The sequence below is a fragment of the Saccostrea cucullata genome, unplaced genomic scaffold (genome assembly GCF_032062105.1).
Source record: "Saccostrea cucullata isolate Sc308-1 unplaced genomic scaffold, CSIRO_AGI_Scuc_v1 ctg240, whole genome shotgun sequence".
Classification (NCBI taxonomy): domain Eukaryota; kingdom Metazoa; phylum Mollusca; class Bivalvia; order Ostreida; family Ostreidae; genus Saccostrea; species Saccostrea cuccullata.
This window is the reverse complement of record NW_026930783.1, coordinates 59226-84495: the sequence shown is the minus strand read 5'-3', so window position 1 is coordinate 84495 and position 25270 is coordinate 59226. Positions and strand designations below refer to the sequence as shown.

The 25270-nt window shown below is 32.5% G+C and overlaps 1 protein-coding gene across 3 annotated transcripts in view; it reads right to left on the bottom strand.

Moving 5' to 3' along the window:
- Nucleotides 1–511: 511 nt before the first annotated feature.
- LOC134230091 (uncharacterized) overlaps nt 512–25270 on the bottom strand; it is a 32255-nt gene continuing 7496 nt past the window's right edge. The window contains exons 6-33 of one of the 3 annotated variants that reach the window (XM_062711866.1): nt 22298–22475; nt 21510–21609; nt 18367–18455; nt 18168–18267; nt 17818–17916; nt 17496–17596; nt 17028–17240; nt 16706–16738; nt 15135–15291; nt 14061–14169; nt 13516–13655; nt 13025–13178; nt 12630–12718; nt 12238–12369; nt 9984–10138; nt 9439–9535; nt 8896–8910; nt 8116–8200; nt 7936–8003; nt 7555–7677; nt 6891–6978; nt 6587–6711; nt 6118–6244; nt 3186–3209; nt 1984–2090; nt 1569–1654; nt 971–1193; nt 512–611 (exon numbers count right to left, since the gene is read on the bottom strand). In XM_062711866.1, coding sequence (XP_062567850.1) covers nt 579–611; nt 971–1193; nt 1569–1654; nt 1984–2090; nt 3186–3209; nt 6118–6244; nt 6587–6711; nt 6891–6978; nt 7555–7677; nt 7936–8003; nt 8116–8200; nt 8896–8910; nt 9439–9535; nt 9984–10138; nt 12238–12369; nt 12630–12718; nt 13025–13178; nt 13516–13655; nt 14061–14169; nt 15135–15291; nt 16706–16738; nt 17028–17240; nt 17496–17596; nt 17818–17916; nt 18168–18267; nt 18367–18455; nt 21510–21609; nt 22298–22475 — 3050 coding nt within the window. In that variant the 3' untranslated portion in view covers nt 512–578. Of the gene's footprint in view, nt 612–970; nt 1194–1568; nt 1655–1983; nt 2091–3185; nt 3210–6117; nt 6245–6586; nt 6712–6890; nt 6979–7554; nt 7678–7935; nt 8004–8115; nt 8201–8895; nt 8911–9438; nt 9536–9983; nt 10139–12237; nt 12370–12629; nt 12719–13024; nt 13179–13515; nt 13656–14060; nt 14170–15134; nt 15292–16705; nt 16739–17027; nt 17241–17495; nt 17597–17817; nt 17917–18167; nt 18268–18366; nt 18456–21509; nt 21610–21877; nt 21938–22297; nt 22476–25270 lie in introns of all 3 variants that reach the window. The other 2 variants (XM_062711867.1, XM_062711868.1) reach the window with 2 other exon arrangements.

Sequence of the window (25270 nt, the reverse complement as noted above, 5' to 3'; positions counted from 1 at the left end):
AAATGGCACACATTAAATCAATTTTATCCTGAAGTCAAAATATCACAGAGACAATTCTTAAATGTACAGACCCAGTTCTAAGGAGTCAGTTGTGGATTGCACACAAAAAGATTGTCCAAAATGTCCAACAACCTCAATAAAATGGTTCAATTTCCTCCAAATGCAAGATTGAAGTAGGGAAGAACAACATTAAAGTTTGAGTATTTAGGCATCATTTGATATGTTTTAGTCTGGTGGAAGCAGTTTTATAAATATTTACAAGTATATCACCATCTCATTAACGAGGCTGGGGTGTGGCAGCCATTTTCAGACTATTTTTATCTCCTTTAAAAGAAGAGCTCCATATAAAGATATGAAAAATGATCAAATTTTAAAACTAAAATATATGAATTTTTTCTTTGCCAAATGATAGTTGACAGCTTAAGATACCGTATCAAAAAAAATAAGTTAAATCTGGTGGTTAATTTATGATTAATTTGTTGACCCCCCAGCCTCCTTAACATTAATTCCTATTCATATCACAATTTATTTCAGGTCTAATCACTGTGCAGGTCATCTTGTTTCCCCTTTGTCAGATCTCAAGTCCCAGTCAGAATCTTTCCACTGTTAATCTGAAATGTAGGGGAAAAATTGTGTTTAAATTTCAAGTAAACAATAAAGAATTAAAATTTCTATACTTTCTAAAAGTGGGTAGAGATACTTTTTTCTCATATCTTTAAAAATGATTCATTGAGCAGTGTGATGGAAAAACTGCAATATAATAAACTTAAACTTTGTTACTGTTCTAATTTAAAAAAAAAACGAAGAAGACATATTCTCATTCATTCATAAATGTACTTTTTCTCAAGTTGATATTTAGATTTACCTTGACCTTTGACTTACCAGTTTTCTAAGGCCCTGTTTCCATTCATTGATAAATTCAATTCTCTTTCTCCTACTAATGAGAGATTCACCTTGACCTTTGACCTACCGGTTTTTCTAAGGCCTTGTAATTGTTGACCTTGTCCCACATCATAAAATCGTCCTTCTGGTCATCGTTGTACTTGGCCTTGTGGGAGAGTTGGATGGCCTTGTCCATACACTCCATAACTAAGCCCATCATGACAACAGAGGGATGCTGTGTTTCACCCAGTTCACTCGTCAGTGTGTCCACACGTAGTTCTGCAGGCATCAGACGCTTCTTCTCAGGTTCACTTCAAAAAAGAAAAAAAGTGTATAGATACTCAGTAGTACATTGGGATATAATAACTTTTCAAGTATTTTGATTTATTATTATCAGTGAGTACAGCAAAACTCAGTTATAACGAATTCGCTGAGACCTATGAAATTACTTCGCTATATTCGTAATTTGTTATAACAATGTAAGAAATTCATTAAATTTATATAGCGGGGGATCCAAGATGACTTCACTATATCAGTGAATTAGCAATATCTATCTCCGTATTAAACAAGTTTTACTGTATTATATTGAGGAAAAAAATTTGTAAATAGGCATTCATTTCAAAGCAGTTTTTTTTTTAATCCAAAACAATTTTTAATACATATTTATACATATAATGTGATCTTACAGTCTGTCATAAAGTTTCCACATCTGTCTTCTGGTGGCATCAAGATTTTCATCCTCAAATTCCACATAGAGAACACGACCAATGGTCTAGAAAAAAACAAGCAAACCCCACGTACTGTGGCTTCATCAATTTTCGTTGGCATCAATTTTTGTGTATTTTGTAAAAAAGACGTTTTCAAGGATACATAATTTTGTGGACAAAAGCATTGCCTATACAAATGAATAACATATTTCTTAATTCTATGAGCATTTAAATTCGTGAATCTGGTTCCTTGAAAATTGGTGCTCAACAAATATTGATGAACACACAGAAAATTTGTGCTATTTATGCCTTGTTTTCATCTTACTGATTCATAATACTATTTATAAACTTAAACTTTCACAAAAATTCAAATGTCTAGATTACACAAACTTACAGCAGAATAAAATATAGCATGCATCTTTCCATTGGTTGATAGAACTGCAACCTTGGAGTTTTCTTCCAGAGAAAGTTCATCTGTATCAATGACACAACCTCTGTAACCTAAAAAGGATAGACTTTTTTTACAGATACTCAGGAGCATAACATATAGCTTATACTCGAAGTCTCTGTTGGCTTGAACATGTTCATTTGTAACCTTGTCAATGCCAAACAAAATGGTTAAGATGCATATCATTATATGAAATAATCATTCAGAATATGAGACAACTGGAAATCTTCCTATTAACTTTTGAATGAGAAGAGATATAGGACTTTCATTTTTCACATGTTCATTGCCTATGACAAGGTCTTTCTAAATTTACTATGATTTTTAACCCTGTGACCTTGACATTTGACATAATTTTCAAAAATTTAAACATTACTATAAATTGGTCAAAACTTTTGAAAGAAAAAAGATAGGGCTTTCATATTACATATGTATATAACCTATGGGAAGACCTTTCTGAAAATACTATGATTCTTGACCCTGTGACCTTGGAGTTTGACCAACTTTTCAAAAATGTTATCTTTCCTTAAACTTTTGAATGAGAAGAGATTCGGCTTTTATATTTTACAAGTGCATTACTTGTAACAAGATGTTTCCAAACATGCTATGATTTTTTACCCCATGATCTTCATGTCTGACCTAATTTTCAAAAATTTTAACTTCGTTGATAACTTTTTAAAGAAATATGATAGGGCATTCATATTTGAAACAATAAATATTGGCATCCAATCCATTAAGATAGTGAAAGTGGGTGACCACAATTCTTTGAATTTCCTTGTTGAACTTATAGTTTGGAGTTATAAGAACAGTGAACATTATACTTACGTAGCAACAAATGGGTATACATGTAGTTGTAAAAGACATTAATATACAGGTTTATGATAGAATTCACACACAGATGGGAATTCATAGGAATACATACATATATGACGAAATCTTTAATTCAGACAAAAAATATGACATTTTAGTGTCAATTTTAGATATCGATAAAGGTCAAAAGATATTCAAGAGACAAGGAAATACACGATGAAATATAATATTGAAAGGTATTCAGGTACTAGTTAAAACAAAGACTTCATTTAGAAGATGGTAAAAAAGAATGTAAAATTTCGTTAATGTCAGATTAATTAAGGGATCTGACAAACATTTACCTTCCTCATCATACTGGTATCTGTCTGAAATTGTCAAAGTTAGTTATTTCATGTGATCTCTGATGTAATCATAAATTCTAAAATTCAAAATCAATCCATGTACTGTGAAAACAATAATTTTTATGTAGGTTTCATTTTGAGGTATATGAATAGATCCTCAAATTCATATCCAGCAAGAAAATGTAAAATTTCATATACTACTCAACAATTTGTAATCCATGAAATCAATCCCTCCACCCACCCGTCATATTTTTTCATCAAAATCACAAAAAATATGACCCTAACTAAAATTATTTTACAGGGTTAAAGAAAAGCAATTACTCAAAATAAATGATGCAAATTAATACATGTAAGAATACTTTTATAACAAGAAATAATGATAAAAATATATTCAAAAGCCATCAGCAATCACGTACTCCAGGCCAAAAAAAATTAATTAATTGTTTCTCGGGCCAAATTTTTAAAATTTTGATGAGGCAGGCAGGTTTTTTTTTTTTTTTTTTTTTTTTTTTAATAAATTTCAAATAAAGGCATCAAATTTAGAAATAGCTTGTTGTGTTACTTTTTTATTGTGTATTTAATAGCATATTCATTAATCAAATACAAAAGCACAGTTTATTTCCTTCTTGTCTTTGTTTTAACAGTTTCTTTAAGATTAACATGTTTCCTTTTCAAAGGAAGAGTTTTTGTAGAGGAACAATTAAGACACATGGGATATGCCCCTGCTTCATTTGCAGCTCATCTTCCTCACCACAGTGAAAACACAAGTCCTTGAAACATCCTGAACTGAAATATGGAACTTCTAATGACATTTCACATGTTGAGTTGGCCCTGGTGAAACATTTGTCTAATAAAGCATTCACTTGTGGTGTTCTGTTATCGGCAGTCTTAAGTTCTTGCAGGGATGACCCACACGTATATTGAATTAACTGCTGAATGCGCTCTATAGTGGCCATTTCCTGCTCTGACAATTTGTTAGCAGCATATACTACACAAGGTTTTTCACATTCTGTACAAATAAACATACACTTTACTGTTTTTGCTGCTTGCACACTTGGGGAAAATGGTATCCCATGACCTGGATTCGCTGTAGCCCTTTGCTGAAGAGATGGCCTGTGCTCCTCCGTAGTTTCACTACCATAAACTTCATCAAATGACTTGTAGTGCCCATCTTCACCTATTAAAAAAAGTATCCTTTTTAAAATTGAAATCTGTAACTTGTATTTCATGTATTATTCTATTCATATTTCAAATATCTCTCTATACTGATCTTTATTTTCTATAAAAATTATTTGAAAATACACATATATCATAAGCTGAAACTTTAAATACGGTACCAGGTACTCAGTATTGGGTCTGGAAATCGATGTAACTGCTCAAAAACCTCAGGAGGCAAACGTGGCCTAGTACAGATGGAACAACTTGGATCAGCACATTTTTTAATGTAAAAGGAGTAAGACCTGGATGTAGTACACTGTACAATGTTCTAAAAAGGCTTTTAACTCTGGCTTACAAAGTTAGAGCAAACTGTTTTAATAAATGTATGTACTGTACATTATCATTCTAAACTTCAGAACAAAAATTTATTTTCTGAACCAATACTTACTGTAAATCTTATGTAACGTCCGAATAGAGACACTACTTCTGATAAGCGCACTGAAGGCATAACACGATCAAATGAATCTGTTTTAGAGCGACCGACTTCGTAAAATTCCCCCACTGAACAACTGTCGCTAAACCCCCCAATTATACTCCATGGTAATATTATGGACGTTCCACTCACAATCGGAGCTGATACAAGTTTGGCTTTCCAGAAAGCCTGAAATGTCATCTCTTTGGTATCAATAATGTCAAAGAAATAAAACAGAAAGGGAGATATTTTAATGCAATGAATATATGGATTATTACGCCTGAAGTTCCCAAATGACTTATTCAGCAAACTCCACAGTAAAGTACGCAGTTTCTTTTTGCCGCAGTATAATATGGGAAGCATGGACGTCTGCGAGAGCACCCAAGGCTATTTTTGGTGAAATTTTATTCTAGCGATCTTTGTGGTTCTGGGTGTTTACAATTTACTTTAATTCAAATACTTTCCTTGAACTGTATTTTCTTAACACAATACGAAATTATCAACAATAATTATAATTCATTTAAAAGCAGCTAATCATTAAAGTTTGACAGGAATTAATTTAATAAATCCAATTACAGACAAAAAAATTAACATAAAATTAGCGTTGACCACTCTTCATTCATTTTTTTTGCAGAATCTAATTGTGATTTTGTTCTTTTGTGCGAGAACCAGTTTTCCCTTCCTGTCAACAAATCTATATATAGAAATCACGTCATTGTCAATTCTCCTTGTGTGGCTTACCCATTTAATAAGGCATAGTATTGAGGATCAATATATATACGACACACCAAAACTAGAGATATTTATAAGCATCGTACTTCTTTTCTAAATTTTCCTTGGCTTTCAAATAGGCCTAAACCGAAAGTAGGTCACACACTCCTAAGCTAGTTCTTCTAAAAGAAAACCAGTTTGCAGGCTACTTGGATCTCGGTAAAACATCGAGGACTCCCGAAAGATTAATGGAGGCTTACACTAGGACTTCACTTCCGGCATACAATCTTAATGTGTCATCTCCCGAGGGAGATGACAAACAGCGACATGATCGATATATCCCGCGAAAAATCACGTTTTTATTGACATAGACTTTCATTTTATTCCGAGTCACTTAAGCGTTTGTTATTGTTTGGATAAAAGAAAAAACCTATAACGATAAGATACGAAAATTCCGGAAAAAATATAATGGTAAAAAAAGTTGATGCGGCTCTGATTTTACCGATGCGGCGGTGCCTGAGAAACAATTTATTAATTTTTTTTTGGCCACTCCAATGAAACATAAATTTAGAGTAAGGTAAATCCATATACCAGATCTAACTGAAGGATCCTCCATCTTGACCACTTGTCGCCCAGTTGTCAAGGAGATGACCTTGAAATCTCCAAGGAGACATATGAACAAATACTCAGAACCCGTTGGTCCAAACACTCTGGTCACCTTGAAAAAGAAGTATATACAGTAAAACAGTTATGAATTTTAGAAAAGAAATTTTTTCCCCACTTTAATTACTGAATTTTACCTTTGATTAAGTAAAACAATTACTTGCTTATATAATTTGTCCCCATTTCACCATTTTTGGCAGATAGCACATTCTAATAGTTTGTTATTTTTTGTTCAGGTAATTAATTTTTGTATTGATCTTATTTGTAGAAAACAGCATCTTTCAATCTGACTAGCAATGGCCTTTACAAGATATTCATGTATACCAATTTAAAAATTTACATGAATTTATTGGTATTTATTCAATATTAGTAATTAAGTGAATTTGATAATAATTACATCAGCAAATGAGACATCGTTCTTTGACATCTCAGTGTGCTCAGCCTCGGAGAGATAAATGTCTCGTCGGAAATCTCGCAGCTCCAAGGTCTTCAAATCAAATATTGTAATCGTCACATGGGGCTCTAGAATGAAAAAGAAATTGTCAAAATTTTTCAAAATTAAAAAAGTCTGATTTTTAAAATATATATTTTAACACATTAGATAATGACAACTAAATGTCAAAAATTTTTGTGTCATAAAAAGTTAAATTTTCTTTTTTTTGAATGCTTAAATTATTACTGGTAGGTGATTGGTTGGATACCTTTAGGAGGGTAGGAACGGAAAAGTAACATAAAAATAAGAGCATCTCCTTTGGCTGTAGGAATAACAGACATCTTGGAATATTTGATCTGTAAATAACAAAGGCAAGATGTCAATTTTCAAAACAATGTAGAGTGGAGATGTGTAAAGAAAATGCTTATATATTTTTTTTTACTTGATCATATATTTCATAAACTGCAACTTCTTTCATATTTCATTTTTTGCCTTTTAAAAACAAAAATAAACTGTAAGATATTCTTCTTTAATCCTCCTTATTTACTACAGCTGCCTTACACTAATGGATGTGGAATCGGGAAAAAAATGAAGTGTAGAGTTTTGATTGCGAACATAAAAGAATCATCAACAGCAGTAAATATCCAGTACACAATGAATGAACCTTAATGCAAGGATCATTCATTTGATGTTTGATATTTTCTCACTATTGGTTTATGTACTGTACTTGTGATAAAAAAAGGATCATTCATTTGATGTTTGATATTTTCTCACTACTGGTTCATGTACTTGTGATAGTCTGATATATCATGAAAATTATAATTTCTTAACAAGTGATTTTCCATCAGTGAGAGCTATTGATTTACAAATAAAAGATTTGTAAATAATTTCTTTTCATTAAGAGCATTGCGACATATGAAGCTGCTGCCTACCTTGACTGGTTTGTAGACTCTGGTGGCGTAGGATGACAACTGATCAGTGGCCAGATGTTTGACCACGATATGGAACACCGCTCCTGTATCCTTGACCCCACCTTTAGGGGCGTATACTTCGGTCTACAAAACAACAAATAAAGGTAAATATCATCAGGTACTTATAAATGTCGAAATAATGACGAAAAAAGAAAATTTGTTTTGTTTCTTTATAAAAGCAACTTGGCTAAAAATCTGAATAGTTGGATTATGGATTCTATTTATGGAAAGAAAAATCCATCTGAAATTTTATCTTGCATTGACAGGGTTAATGAAAATAATTATCAGGTAATAATAACTAATGAAAAAATTCTTTGATCAGGGTAACACAGTTATAATTACTAGTTTGTCTCCATGGATCTCTACATGCCAGGGATCTCCAAGGTTCATATTGAGGATTAAATTCATGTCTAAAAATAAAAGGAAAATACCATTGATTTACAGAGTGTTTGATTGCTAAACATGGCTATTTATAAAACTAAGTCAGTCAGTAAAAAACATTAAGGGTAGAAAAGTATTCACTTTGTTGCCTGTCCAGAGCTATTTCCTGTCGTGTTCTCTGTCGTTTCTTGTTTGGCATGGTGGCAGTGACATCTGTAAAGACCAGCTATTGGAGAAATAAAAATAAATGAGTTTCTGTTGCAGAAATATGAAATAAGCAAGTCCAATATCTGATACATACTCTAGAAGAACCCTTAACCTGTATAACAAATATGATAGATAAGTGGTAAATATTCCACTGAGAAGGCTGACGGAAACTTTTACACAAATATTCTGCAATGGCAAAAGAATGAATGTTCTCTCATTTCCATTATTCCATATGTGTATTTAAAAAAATCTAAATATTTATTTTTGTGTCAACCAGCCAAAAGGAAGAAAAGATTAGTAAAATAAGGACTGTTTCTGAGAGAATGCATGCTGGGGTTGAAGGCAAGAAAGACCTGGGACATCATTTCCAAAGTTGTTAGAGAACTTCTGATAAAATTCATTTGAACATTGAAGAGCATTGAGATTTATGACTTCTTTAAGTCTATAAAGAGTTTCAAGGCTGAAATACACATATGTATATGTACCAGGAAACATCTTTGGCAGTAGGATAAAAAGGATATAAAAACAACATAAAGGAACCATCCCAGAATATGATAGGTATAAAGACCTCAACCAAGTATAAGAATTTTGAGAGGTAGCTATCTCATGGATTGACTTGAGAAAAGGAAATCAAAACCAATAGGTATGTAGTGGATAGAGGATATATAGTTGTATATCTATAAAGAGGATATAGAAATTAACATGCTAGCAAACCTTGTATGTTCTATCCTGTAAGCAAATTTATTAGAAATAAGTTAAATAAATCTAAAATATAAAAAAAAACATTTAAATTTATTGATATAGTAGGTAAAATCTTCATCCCATCTGCAGGTTTTTTTTTATTTTTTTATTTTTTATTTTTGATGACTGCATGTCCTCCATTTTCAAACTTCTTAATTTATAGTATGGAAGTTTTACATTGTAATAAAAATCTAGTCAATTTCTTGAATTTAATTTTTTTTAATAGGAAAATTTTAATTTTTTTTTCTATTTTAATCCAATCACATTCACATCAATGGAAGTAAGCAAAAGTGGATACATAATTTCTGTTAAAAATACAAACATATTTATTAATGGATTTCTGAAAAGTGGCAGGTATACAGTAGAACACAGTCATGATAAATTCATTCTTACAGCAAAGGGATTTTCATTATCATAGAAACAAAGCAAAATTGTTTCTCCCTGGAATTTTGCTTTAAGCAGGTATGTTGTTTTTTTTTTACATGTAAGACACATACATATATATATATATCATACCTTTGGTTTCCCCTCTGTGGGTTGATACATATCTTTAGACTTAGACAGTCTGAACTTTTTAGCTGGCTTGAACCATCCTACACTAGCTTTCCACTCTCTGAAAAGTCAACATCTCTCTTTAGATCAATTAAAATGTGCACTCTGTGACACCCAAACTACATCAAATGGACATGGACTCAAAATTTTCTAAGTCAAAATATGAAGCCAATGGCTAAAGAAATTGACCAGAGGGAAAATACTATTACATTAGCATAGACAGAATGACCAATGCATTGCATTTAATTACTTGAACATAAAATCATACCCTTTTTTAAATTTGTTATTTTCCTTTTATATAACCCAGTGATCATGCAGATTTTACAAAGTACTTGCATTACAATTTTATAGCCTCACAATTAACAATCTCTCATAAAAAAAAAACAAATTTTGCAACTGAGGAAATAAATCAAGTGGATTTTCAAAAAACTATTTCTTCTATCTTTATATAAACAGGGTTGCCAAGGAATTCATAGCTTTTGTAGATAAAAAATTGAATCCATCCTTACCTAGTGTACTTCCAGATGAAGATGTACCCGTCCTCATCCACTGACACCAGTTCATTGATGTGGTCAATGTAACTAAGAAGTATGATCTTTGTCTTGTGTTGTTTGAACAGCTCAGCCTCTACACCTCGGCCTATTAAGTTAATACTCTTAGAGGACTAAAATCAAAGGTGAAAAAATTAAATTCTAGGACTTGCATGCATAATACAATGTTCATGTATTCAACAGAATTTTGTTAGGGCAAAGAACTATCTGAAGTTATGGTATGTGATTTCAAGTCGCATTAAAAGATCTGGATTTTTTTTTTCAGATACCACAAAGCAACAATTTACAAGAGCTTCTTTGATAAGCAGCCTACTTAAAGCATGTCAGACATGGTCAAAAATGCAATCTCTTGCAAACAAAAATTCCATATCCCTCTATTAGAAGTACTTGCAAGTGCTAGTGAGTGACAAGCAGCTCTGTGTAACAAGCCTTTTGTTTTTAGTTTTTAGCTCACCTGAGCCAAAGGCTCAAGTGAGCTTTTCTGATCAAAATTTGTCCGTCGTCTGTCGTTGTCGTCGTTGTCGTTGTTGTCGTAAACTTTTCACATTTTCATTTTCTTCTCAAGAACCACTGGGCCAATTTCAACCAAACTTGGCACAAAGTATCCTTGGGTAAAGGGGATTCAAGTTTGTTCATATAAAGGGCCACGCCCTTTTCCAAGGGGAGATAATCATGAATTTGTTAAAAATTAATGGCATTTTAAAAAAATCTTCTTCTCCAGAACCGCTGGGCCAGGAAAGATGAAACTCATGTGGAAGCATCCTCAGGTAGTGTAGATTCAAGTTTGTTCAAATCATGACCCCCGGGGCAAGGGTGGGGCCAAAATGGCCGACCCAAGTTTTACATAGGAATATATAGGAAAAAACTTTAAAAATCTTCTCCTCCAGAACCACTGGGCCAGGAAAGATGAAATTCATGTGGAATCATCCTCAGGTAGTGTAGATTCAAGTTTGTTCAAATCATGACCCCCGGGGCAAGGGTGGGGCCAAAATGGTCGACCCAAGTTTTACATAGGAATATATAGGAAAAATCTTTAAAAATCTTCTTCTCCAGAACCACTGGGCCAGGAAAGATGAAACTCATGTGGAATCATCCTCAGGTAGTGTAGATTCAAGTTTGTTCAAATCATGACCCCGGGGGCAAGGGTGGGGCCAAAATGGCCGACCCAAGTTTTGCGGAGGAATATATAGAAAAAAACTATAACAAATCTTCTTCTCCAGAACCACTGGGCCAGGAAAGATGAAACTTATGTGGAGTCATCCTCAGGTAGTGTAGATTCAAGTTTGTACAAATCATGACCCCCGGGGCAAGGATGGGGCCAAAATGGCCGACACAAGTTTTACATAGGAATATATAAGAAAAATCTTTAAAAATCTTCTTCTCAAGAACCAATAGGACAGAAAAGATGAAACTCATGTGGAGTCATCCTCAGGTAGTGTAGATTCAAGTTTCTTCAAATCATGACCCCTGGGGCAAGGATGGGGCCAAAATGACCGATTCCAGTTTTACATAGGAATATATAGGAAAAATCTTTAAAAATCTTCTCCTCCAGAACCACTGGGCCAGGAAAGATAAAACTCATGTGGAATCATCCTTAGGTAGTGTAGATTCAAGTTTGTTCAAATCATGACCCCCAGGGCAAGGATGGGGCCAAAATGGCCGACCCAAGTTTTACATAGGAATATATAGAAAAAAATCTTTAAAAATCTTCTTCTCCAGAACCACTGGGCCAGGAAAGATGAAACTCATGTGGAATCATCCTCAGGTATTGTAGATTCAAGTTTTTTAAATCATGACCCCCGGCCCTGGGGATAGGGTGGGGCCAAAATGGCCGACCCAAGTTTTACATAGGGATATAAAGGGAAACCTTTTAAAATCTTATTTTCAAGTACTACAAAGCTATGATTAGTGATACCCGGGATATTTATATGGAATCATCCTCAGGTAGTGTAGATTCTAGTTAGTTCAAATGATGAACGCCTGGAAGGGGGGAGTAAATTCAAGCCTGATGTGCTCAGGTGAGCGCTGTGGCCCCTGGGCCTCTTGTTATCTTTAATACAACTTTTTCTTATCTCAAATCATTTTAAAAAAATTATTAAAAACTATGTAACTGAAAAGTCTCAACTTCAAAGTTCACTGCACATGTATTTCTCTGAGAGCATCATTCATTTTTTATCATTATGAGGTTACATCCAGAATAAGTTAAACTTACTGTCAACATGGGGTTATAGATTCTCTTGGATTCCACGTATTCATGTGTGTCCTCATCCCCTGGAGCATTCAGTACAAACTCTAAGTCACATTTCAGGATGTCTCCACTCTCTAGGCCAACACAAAAACTATCCTGTACAAAATGAGATGAAATTTTGACCAAGTGTTGATTTTGAAAGCAACAGTTCTGTATTTAGCCATGATAGTGATGAATTGTATATACTAGAAAGTAGGTCATAAAAACTCACTTTAAAATGTGGCATTCTTTCACTTATAAAGTTTTTTGCCAACACCTTTCTACCCTACAGAGCCAAGGTGTTTCACATAGATAACAATCCAGATGTTGCAGTTGTACAACTTAAAAGGAAGTGAATAGAAAAGACCCATTCTGACCTGGACTCCGAGGAATGAGAAGGATGGAAAGAATGAAGCAACAGTGGGTAAATGAACTTCTGACAGAACTCCATCATCAGCTAACTGACCTGTAAAATACAAATACAAGCTTGTAAATGAATTGATATACAGACTTATAAATTATATAGCATAACCTCTCCTCACTTTTGTTGAGGTAAGCTTAAATAGGATTGAATACTTTGGACTGGACAGAACATTGACAAATGGATATGGAAAAATACTGCTGTAAATCACATCACTTTATTTTTGTGTATTTACATGAGACTGTCTGCTTGCAAAAATTTCTTTCTCACAAATAATTCTACTAAAGATTGATGATGAAAAGTTTACTTTTTTCCCAAAGAAACAAAAATCCACTCCATCAGTGCTGTTACCTTCTTGGAATGTGAAGTCTTTCAGTGAGTGATCCATGTCTAGCACCAAGCCCATCTGTTGTGGGTAGATTCCCGTGTCGTCTGCTCCTAGGCCCATCCGAGTCGTGTTGGATTTCTTTATTCCACCCAGCATGGAGTACACAAATAAACTTCCCTGCAATACAATGCATTGTAAAATCAAACTCATGCAGACAATTTCATGAATACATGTATTATCATGGAAAATAAAATAGTAAAAGACCTAAAATCTTATTAATTAAAGGCCTAATTCTGACTTCAGAAACATGAAGTTATATTCATCAATTCCAAAGATTTGCAATTCGTTCTTTATAGTATGTTGCACAGAATATCCCTATTATCTCCATGCCTCAAATTTAAGGACTTTAACCATTGTGAATATTGATAACATTATAGGCCCTTAGTCATTTTAGAATAAAATTTCTTTTGAAGAAGAAGTATTAATTTTCAGACAATAATAAGACCATACTTACAGTGTGACTAATAGCATTGATTCTCTGACAATCCATGCTCCATGACATGTCAACAATGGGGTCATCTCCACTGTTTTCATTGACGATGACCTTGATCATACGCCAAGGGTCGTACTCTGTATCATAAATCAAGGCATCACCTACAATATCACACAATTGTACATGATGAGTCAATATACATGTATATTCTGTGACATGACAATTAAATCACTATATCAGAACCGATTAAAAAGAAGTCCATAATGCACTGTTGTGTCTAAAGGTGCTTTCAATATCCAAAATATATTTCTTTCTCTACTTGAAATTTACTTTTTTAATTTGAAACCAATTTATATGCAGTCACCATAACCTGATAATCCGATAAGTAGTAAATTTTATATCAATAAAATATTTTATAATCTCTGTTCTTTAGTTTGTTAAAGGGGCCTCTTTTCAGGAAATCAATGTAAAAAAGAATTGCTGCTTTAATCCAAGTTTCTAATGAACACATCTATGAATTTTTGGAGTTTTCAATTGACTTAGCAATCATGATTTTCCAAACTTACCACGTGTGGTCCCTAGGGCCACATATTTACTGTTAGGAGAACATGACACTATATTGATGCCTTTGACTCTTTTTGGTAATCTTAGTTCTGATATGTAAGGAATAATTTTCTGGAAAAAAGGTAAATAATTATTGTTAAAAGGCCTCCGATTCTTGTACACTATAGGCATGTGGTTGCCAGATATCTCATAGAGATCAAAACATAAAAAAACATTGTCCAGCCAATTTTATAATGAATATTTACATCCGATACATAACTTTCTTACAAATGCCCATGAGCAGTTCACAAGAGGCAAACGAGAATCTGGTATGAAGTGTATGTAAATAAAGTAGAATTTTACTTTGTTCATGTGCAATTTGTTAGTCCTTTTCAGGGAGAAAAATACATGTACTAACAAAAATGCACATGTGCAAAATTTTGTTCTCATGAATTCTTGCTCACAAGCTTATTGCTCATAGTAGCTGCATAACTTTAGCTCTCTGCTTGAGAAAATTCGGACAGATAAAGCAGAGAGCTACAGATCCAAGTGATTTACGCCAGCAATTTTTTGTCACTTACTTTGGGTATTTTTCCTTGTACTTTCCCCAGCTTTAAAAAATGGTATTTAATAATTAATCATACATTTAACTTCAATTCCTGATAATTTACTTACCTGTCAATGCTAACAAACGACATTACAAAACTTTTTACAGGACTGTTTCGGACCGTAAAATTAAAAAGGTAAATAAAGTATCAAAATAGAAATAGTTAAATATATGATTAAATATAGAATATCATTCTAAAGGCCAGAAAAATTTTACACTACACAATTTAAATACCTACAGTAGTGACAAAAATTCATCGGTGTTAATTGAAGGTTTTTACAACGCATGGATATGTAGCTCTCTGCTTATTGCTCACAGAGAGCTACAAAATTTTATGCTCAATTTAAAATTTATGATTAATTTTCTTTTTCTATTTTTCATCATTAAAAAAATTCAGGACATGTGTACTTTTATAGTACAAGTCATGTATATATGATCATATATAATATAAGTTCACTGATTCTGCTACTTTCCTATAAACAGTACTCACCCTCCAGTATTGAACTTCCTTTTTGGAATAAGAATTGTATTTCTCTTTGATTATTTTGACTTCAGGAATGTCATTAGGGAGTGTTTCATACTTCCTTATATCTACAGGGGTGATGGGGTGATACTCTAATACTATAGTGTCCGGGTCCTCTCGCTCACTGAAAAATTAGAACAAAAAAATTATTGAAATTATAGCATTAAAATTGGATTTAAAAAGAAAATGAATTTTACAAAATTAAAATAAAAAGAATCATCTGGGTGCATATTTGATTAAAAAAAAACAAAAAAAAAAAACAGGGAAAATATGTAAACCATGAAGTTTTTATAAATCAAAAGTTAACTCTCAGTGCAAAATCTATATTTTTTTTTTTATTTATATTCAAACAAAGTTGGGAGAGAATTAGAATTTTTTAAAATATCTGTGGATATATATAGCAAAATCACATCTAGCTTAAATATTTAAAAAAAAACAACAACACAATATTCAATATTGTATAGCTAAAGCAAAGTTAAATCTAACTATGTTTATATTAAACAACCCAATTTAATCTAACATTATGCTGATAGTGCACATTAAAATTAGCAGTGCACTGCTATAATAAATTAAATTTAAAGCACAAAAACATAAAAAAAATTCTTGGACCAATCCTGCAAGCAAACAAATAAAATGCAAACCACAAACATATATAAAGCCGAATTCCCAAACCATATGATCTTGCCAGCTGCATAAAAAGAATACACAAGTGTAGGGGAAAAAAATTAAAATATTTTGCTACCCAAATGCTGCTATGTAAAATAAAATATCTAAAATTCATTTTTTTTCTACTATTTTACCTGTCACCTTCTCCCACTGTTTTAAGAAAGAGAAATAGAGAATATACAAAGGTCATCAAAATTCTCTTCCATTACTTAACAAATCCATGCCACGAAATACATTCGGTTTTTTTTCTTGCACAGAGATACCTATACATATTTATTGTGTGCATTTTGATTTCTTTTAAGTTCTCTCCCTTAGATTTCTTTTCTTTCTGAGAAAGCAAGATTCGGGAAAATTGTTAGAATTCTCCAAGTTTACATTATTCATGAATCAATTTTGTACTACAATGATCAATTTTAGTTTTTTTGCTGACAGTGTGGTTTATTTTTGCCTCTGAAATATTTTAAATGTACTGGTCAGTTCATTTCAAAGTTGCTTTTTTTTTTAATAATCCATATTATAATTTATAAACCTTTATTTTACTTCTTTAATGTTTTTATTCAAGTAACCTGAAATATAAGTATATATAGCCACAGTTTTGAGTTTTACTGGAAATAATTTTCTCACAATATACTGCGCAAATGTAATAAGTTAAAGCCAATAAAATTCAAAATATAAATTAAACACTCAATATTACTGAACACAAGCTGCAAAACAAAGTCAACATTTTAAATTTCGTTAAAAATAGCATAAATTGGCTTAATGAATTACACAATTTTGTAACAACATGCACCAGTGTAGCTAAAATCTAACAGAATTAGAACGTTCCCTTTGTTACCAGTCAGTACGTATTGTTTAGTCTGATAAGAACTTACAGTACAACCACAATTTCCTCAGGGGTGGGAATCCTTTGAAGAAGTGTCGGAAATGCATTATATCTCAGAAACATACATTTTTTTTATAAATTGCACAAAAATTTTATTTTTCTCAGTATTTAATGGAAAATGAGACAGCTAGACTTCATAGTGTCAACAGTATGAAAAAAACTGATGCAAAAAAAACCTTTCATTTTTGACGTGAATCTAGAAAGTCATAATAATATTCAGTTTTTGCAAAATGAAATTTATGAAGTTACAATTGACATTATCAAACAGAAAAAAAACATTGGGCATAAATTCAGAACATCCTGATATTTACCTGACAGATGCTGGCTGAGAGGGAGGGGGCTCTGTGGGGGGCCTCTTATCTTTCTTGCCCTTTTTGTCGTCCTTCCGGGAGGGGGGTATTTTCTTTCCCTTGTCCTCCTTTGCAGGGGTGACAGCAGGACCCCTCGGTATCTTGGCTTTCCTCTCTGGGTCAGCCTCGCGTTTCATGGACAGGTTTGAGGTGTGATAGAACAAATCTGGGTGCCTGATTGCAAGAAAGATTTCTTTTCAATGTGTAAATAAACCTATAGTGGATGTTAGCAATTCAGGTAAAAAATAACTCTCAATTTATTGTAAAAAAGAAAATATTTAATAACTCAAAAGTGAAATATCATTTAGTACCTATATATGTTCCTCTTTATTTTTTTTATGAGTGAATAAACTTTGAGATGTTTTGCCTTCAATCAATAAATATACATGTAGACGTTAATGACTGATTTTGATTCCTTTATTTTTGTACCTAGCATTCCTTGTGTCCTGGCTTGTATAGTATTGCTTTGTCACCACATTAAAAGCTTTATCATTGGTTTGTCTCCCCTCTTCATTCTGCAAGGCCACTGCCTGTCAAAGAAATTAAATTAAGACTTTATAGCTAGTATACAGAAAGTTTTGAGGCCTGTTCAACAATTAAGATATGTATGGTAATTTATCATTAAAAAAGCAATGAAATATTGTGATTCTCCTAATAAATAAAATGTTAGTTGTTTTTAAATACATATCTGCAATTACAGAGCATAAAAACAATACAAAAAAACTCATTGAATTTTTATAAGGAATGAAACCTCTGCTCTATTCATGATAGTCATATCAACAATGTTCCTTATGGTTCCCTCAGCATGTTGGTCTTCTAGGGCTACTTCTGTACACATATCTCCTGTTACCTAGAGAAAAAACAATCAAAGTACTAAAAGTACTGACAGCAACATCTTCCTCTGATTGGTGTGTGATAATCTTTTACTATTTGACAAATGATTGGAAGGTGCATTTTATTGGATGCTGATATAGGAATTTGAGAATGAAATCGCCTCACTACCATGATTAATCAAGAAAAAAATCAACATTTTTCTAGTGTATTTTAAGTTCAAATATTTTTATGCTGATTTGACCAAGATCAAATTACAGATTTCCTTACATCTAGGACAATATTCTCCATCACTAGCTGTACAGCCTTCCTCTCAGCTACAGACTGCAGCTTCTGTTGTCTTTCTCTCTTCCTCTGTTCAATAGTGGCGCTGTATGTACAAACAAAAACATTAATCTAACTCCTCGAGTACACAAAGAAAGGTAAAACATTAGGTAAAAAATAAGTTGAAAACAGAATGGGTTCTCACAAGTAAGCCTCTTTTTCAACCATTGGCACAGCCTCTGGGAAGTATACGTCAAGGAAATCATTGACGACATCATCCACAATACCCCTTACCTAAAAATGAACACAAAACATAGATAATCAAAGATTACAAGGTTCTCTTAAATAAATGTTATTCATAAGTCTGGTAAAATTCTTGTAGTAAGTGTACATCCTTATTGCAACATCTATGTAAGTTTGGTCAGGTCTAGGCTTATACAATGTAGTTACCAGAACCTTCAGGAATGGACCTACTCTAAAAATTGTTCAATCTCCCAGAAAATGCTAATCAAACCAAGCATCTGAAGGAAATCTGGCAAGTTTGGTTCAGACAAGGCTTTAAAAAGCTTGTAGTTACTTGGTCAATAAAATTTATCCTGTCAACTCAACCAAAAAATGTAGGTATTATCCAGCATATGATGCAAGTCTGGTATTGTGTATTCTTACTTCTTAGATTCACCATCCACGCAAGTGTAGTCACTATAGGTTTTCTAATTACTTGGGAATGAGACCTGCTTTGAAAATCTTTAACCTGCTCAAATATTCTTGAAAATATTTACAAAATATGAAGCATCTTACACCTGAATGATACAATAAAATACAAGTGTATACTAGACACATCATACATGCAACTTTGATCAATTAAGGGTATACACAGTTGGGTACCTGCAAAGTGCGAAGCGAAATAGAAATGAAACGAAATGAACTGAAACAAAATGAAATCTGCCGAAATAAAATGAAATCTACCATAACAAAACGAAACCTATTAAAACGAAATGAAACTTATGAAACGAAACGAAATCAAACAAAGCCTACCTAAAAGAAATAAAACAAAACTATCAAAAAGTTTTTCAAATCAAGGTAAATAATCATAAGACATATATGTGCAGTGGTGTATATTCCATATAGGCAAAAAGGCTGTAGCCTACACATTTTCTCAGGCATAAAAATTTGGTGAATAAAAAAGGTGGAGAGTTAATAATAAATTGTTCCTATTAGTTTATTTTGTTTCAAATGCCAAAAAATCATTCTTAGCATTCCACAATTTTATACATATTGGATTAGGTTTACAGTTTTGCAGTATATATTTAAGTAAAAAACTATTCCTTTTGCTGGAAATTTTTTAAGCCAAAGTTCAAGTGTTATTAAGATTAAGTCTGTATCAGAAAATTTCACCAAAAGCAACAGGAGTCCATAATACATGCAGGAAATGAAATTGATAACTTGAGTTATATTTGGTAAGTAGGAAATTCAATGTTTTGATCGAATTTGATTCAGTAAGGAAGTTTCCATATTTCCTAAGCAGAGTTACACATCATGTAAGATATAACTGAACTGTAGATACATCTACACTATTATTTTTACTTGTCAAATCAAAATTGTAGATGTCTGAGCTTGACCCCCAATACCTATCGAGAGGAAGCTCCTTGTCTACCCACACTTTGCACCTCAGGTTTAGTCTGTAACTTCACACTAGCCTACACATTAGCAGAGAGGAATATAGTAATACATCATTGATGTGTAACTGCATGTGAACTTTTTGCTCTCTTCTTTATTGATGTACAGTGGAGCCTCATTTATCTGCAAATTTGTGAATGTGAAGTGTCTTTTTACCATTTAAACAAGATGCAATGACATCTGTTCCCATGAAAAATTGTCTATTGACTGTATTTACATTTGCCAGCTGCAAATATGCTCGATCATACTATGCATATATAATTTTAACATATGTAATTTTTTTTCTATTTTTATGTCTTACTCTTATTTCCATGCAGCCCTATTATTCATCTAGATACAACATATTTATCAAAATTGATGTGCTACATGTAAAGACTCATTTATGTATGGGTCGAAATAAAGTTCCTGTCCTGTTGTATTCACAATGTACTACAAATGTCTTTAAACATAGGATAAAACCAGAGGCTTCTGAGTATTCAATTCTGATGTTTTTGGTTTTATCATTCATTTGTAACCGAAACGGGTGCTTGTGTATCCCATCCACGGTCTTATTTTGTATTGAAGTAATTTTGGAGGAATAAATAAGTATAGTTTACAATAAAGAGACTCAACCAAAGATGTCTAATTAAAAACGATTTAATTGACAAGAAAAAGTCTTTCAAATTAAAGGATGTCATTTTTAAGCAGATCCAGTGATTGGGAAGGCCAAAATGGTCTATGGGACTATGGCGCAACTCTCAAAAATTTTAATGGGCCATTTTGAAAATGAATGGGCCATCCGTATAATCTGATGGTCCATTTTAAGAAACAACAAATGACAAACAAATGTGAAGTAGGAAAGAAAACATGTTTTTAATGAACTGAATCTGATTTTGAACACATGCAATGCTGCAAATTCAAAGAAAACCGCTAATAAAATATTTTTTTCCATATTTTGCATTAAATTACATCGCATTTTGGTTTGAACACCACCCTACCCTACAAATAAATGTTGTAATGTACCGAATCTAGGTACTTCGATAAACTGGAAGCAGTTTTTTGGGGGGGGATTCCACCAATGAGATTTGTTTTTTAAAATTGATTGCAATAAAATGAAAGTTGAGGTAATGAAGTTAAACACAAAATGTTTCCAAATAAGATCGCTAAAAATTGAATGCGCACCTTGGCGTTTTGCACCATTTTTCACTTCAATGCGACTATGGCGCGTGGCGCAAGCCCTTCCCAATCACTGAGATCAATGATTGATATATTAACAAAACATAAGCTTGAAGTGGGGATGCCAGAAATTGAGTTAGGTACCTTGTGGTACAAAAACAAGTGCCTGTGTTAACATGTGCTTGAACTATATAAATTTCATATATATGAAGTAAAAATAGACCATATGCAGTTGCACATTATATAACTACATGTAATATACTATATACATTGATCTGAAAGATATTCTGAAAGTTTAGTTTTGTTTCGTTTCAGCAGGATTTGTTTTGATTTTGTTTTGTTTCATCTTAATTTCATTTTATTTTGGTAGGTCATTTTGTTTCTGCATAAACTGTTAATAAATTTGTTTTAACAAACACCAATGCTCTGCATATTGCATGAACACAATGCCAATGGACATTTCTTTTTTACTAGCATAATGTTAATTGTTTTAAGGAAGTATAATTGCTGTTATACCATGAAGTAGTCCTTCATCTGATGAGGTTGGTAGGTCTGAATGCCCAGTTCTCCTCGGTAAGGCTTCTCGTATGACACATAATGCTGCTGTACCTGTTGTCTGGAAATAAAGGAAAGTGAACAACAAACTCTCACAATATAACAGTCAGTGTTATTATGTTTCCCTCCTATAAAATTAAATCCTGATTTTGTTAAGTCTGCTTGTCTATCATGGACATGATTCACACCCATTGTTGCATTTCAAATTCTTGATAAAATTTGTAAATTATAACATAACATCCTGTCTATCATGGACATGACTCACACCCCTTGTTGTATGTCTAATTCTTGTCAAAAAGAATAGTGTATTTATAGTTTGCTGGACGTACCTGAGTTGAGCTATCCTGTCCATGGTCTGAGGTAGTGTATTTATAGTCTGCTGGACGTACCTGAGTTGAGCTATCCTGTCCATGGTCTGAGGTAGTGTATTTATAGTTTGCTGGACATACCTGAGTTGAGCTATCCTGTCCATGGTCTGAGGTAGTGTATTTATAGTTTGCTGGACGTACCTGAGTTGAGCTATCCTGTCCATGGTCTGAGGTAGTGTATTTATAGTTTGCTGGACGTACCTGAGTTGAGCTATCCTGTCCATGGTCTGAGGTAGTGTATTTATAGTTTGCTGGACGTACCTGAGTTGAGCTATCCTGTCCATGGTCTGAGGTAGTGTATTTATAGTTTGCTGGACATACCTGAGTTGAGCTATCCTGTCCATGGTCTGAGGTAGTGTATTTATAGTTTGCTGGACATACCTGAGTTGAGCTATCCTGTCCATGGTCTGAGGTAGTGTATTTATGGTTTGCTTGACGTACGAGTCCACGCTGTGGACCTTACTGCTCTCCTGTCTCGGGGTTCGCATACTCATCCTGCTTGAGTCCTCAGCCATCTTTGATGATCGGTAGTGATAGTCGGGCTCACTCATGGCACTGTCTGTAAAATAAAAACTCGTACAATAAAGTTTCAAAGCCCCAGCAGCAAAACACACACACATTTTGTACAGTGATAAAAATATATGGCTATTAAGTAAATGTAAGCAACTCAAGCATACACCCTTTTTTTCTTGTATACAAATAAACTGTACAGTAATATGTATTTGACCATCAACCACAGATTAACTTGTATAAAATTTGACATTTAATACAAACATTACATTGACACAAATGTTTATTTTTTTTCAGAATTTTTAAAAATATCACTGTAATAAAAATGTGTAAATATGCTAAATTTTACTTTTTTTTAATGAAATTTTACAAAACTGTATGATGAAATTTTATATAATAAGCATTTTAAAACAGTCAACATGATTCACAAGATCAATAAAATATTCTTGTATATATTAAATTGTTATCTTGCACAGATATTTTGAAAACTCTTCACCAAAATTGTTACTTCTCTCAGATATGAAATAAGGAGACCTCTGCATTTTATGTGACTCATAAAATTTTTGACAATAATCTTTTTCCTTGGTAGTTAGAATATTTATATTGATTTAATTCTTTTCAGAAAGAAAGTTATCCTTATAAGATGACACTTTAAAATGATAGTTTAGGTTTCTGACATATATTGATTAGTATGTTTGAAATCTTTAAATTCCAATACATTATAGCTAGCTATTGGAAATGGGTATTTTTCAACTGTATTGACTATTGTCATATGTCGAGTTAAAGAAAAATTTTAAATACCTTGAGCCCATTCAATGGCATTCATTTTCTGTTTGAATTTCTATGACCTATGCAATAATTAATCAATTAGTCCTGCTTTTATGTTTTTCATTATCATACAATACATAATTAATTGAAGTACTGTTGAAACATTTTACTTCCTATTAGGATCAATGTTCAAGGACCACCAAATTATTTTTCAGTTCATTGATGTATAATTTCTTGGTGAAAACTTTGAATGAGTGCAGTTACAAAATGAAAATTTGACAATCTGTTATTGTTCGTGAGGAGTGAAAATTTAAGGGATATCAAATCCACAAATAAGAGTATATCCTCATTCAATGATGATTTCGAAGTATCTTCACAATGTAACATTTTTCAAGCCCACTCTATGTATGTGCCCAACTATAGATGTAATACATGTATATTTACTCAAGTCCTTTGTATAAATGTATGGGAAAGTTTAAGATATTGCTGCAACCTAGCAATCCTTCCATTTTGTTTTGCTTCAAGAAATATTTAAAGGAGCATGAAAGCCCAAGTCAAGTGACCTAGATTAAGAACATCGCAACAAAATCGATTTTCTAATTTGATATGATTCTGTCAATAGTATTCTAACCTATACAAAACTTAGATTTAAATTCAAAATTGTAAAAGAAAAATTTCTTACTGAAGGCATTTAATTTGATTTTTCAATGAGCACATTGAAAATGACTCTATAGGTATATCCTTACAATTGAAAACTAAATTTTGCATCTTGACTCAACAGTTGAGATTTAATTATTGAATCCCAAAGTTCTTATTCAATGTTTAAGAAAAATTGTCTTTTGTAGATGGACATAAAACTCATATTAGAATTGTACGAATAAAAGAGGCATTTTAAACCACTTCCAATAAAAATATAAATGAACCACATTGTAAAAAAAAATTCTTGTAGATTACTCTATTTTCAAGATCAAGTTATTGACATTTTTCCCTTAGATAGAAACATTTTGTTGATAATTATCCATTTTTATATCACAACATTAAAACTTTCCAAATTGACAACTGTAGCCAAAATAAGGGGAGAACACATAAAACTAGGATCTTGTTCATTTTCGATATTAACCAAAATGTCTCCATAAAATTTTATTAGATGGCATATCCTTGATAATTTATTGATAAATATTTATTCTGATAATTAGAACAGAAAATCCCTTTTTAATACCCAACATGTATATAACCCTACAAATATATACAGACACATAAAATTCCACATGAAAAGTTTGTGTCTCAAAGAAATCCATTCCCCCCTCAAAAATAACAAAAATTGATTACCCAGGTATAATACTTCTTGGCAAATAAAATAAGACACCAGGAATTCCAACACTTTATTGCATAAATCAACAAGGAATAGGTACAAGTAATATAAATAAAAAGGTCCATTTTCCTTAAGAGTCATCTTATGGCAAACATGCATTTGACCATACTTTTATAAAGTCATATAATGGAGTATATTCTACATACCTATCTTCTATCTGACATAAGAATTTTGTGAATAAAATTTTAGTGGATAATGATTGTGCCAAAATTGAATTCCAGTCACCAAAGTGTGAATTACAGGTGCATTTTTTTAAAATCTGCACATCATGTAAATAATGTTTAGCTTATCAAAGATTTGGCAAGAATACCTCTATTTTATGTATCATTTATAATTCCTGTGTTTCAATTTTTCTATGATTTGATCTTCAAGTGGTAGCATGCTATATATATATGCATATGATTTTTGCATTTATTTTTGCAATAATTATCAATTAAAATCAACAAAACTATTTTTCACTGCATTCAATTTAATTTTAACAGAACACAAAATCTTTTCTGTGCTAAAATTGATCAATTACCCATTTAAAGCATATGAGTGAAAATGTCTTTCAACATTGAATGATTGATGCACCATGTAACCTCAATTATAAAGCATGTCAATATTCTCACAGTCAAGCACTATACTGTAAAACACACTTATAATGAAATGCCGCAGATGGATAATTCTGGTTCATTAATTATATGGATAACTTCTTATATATC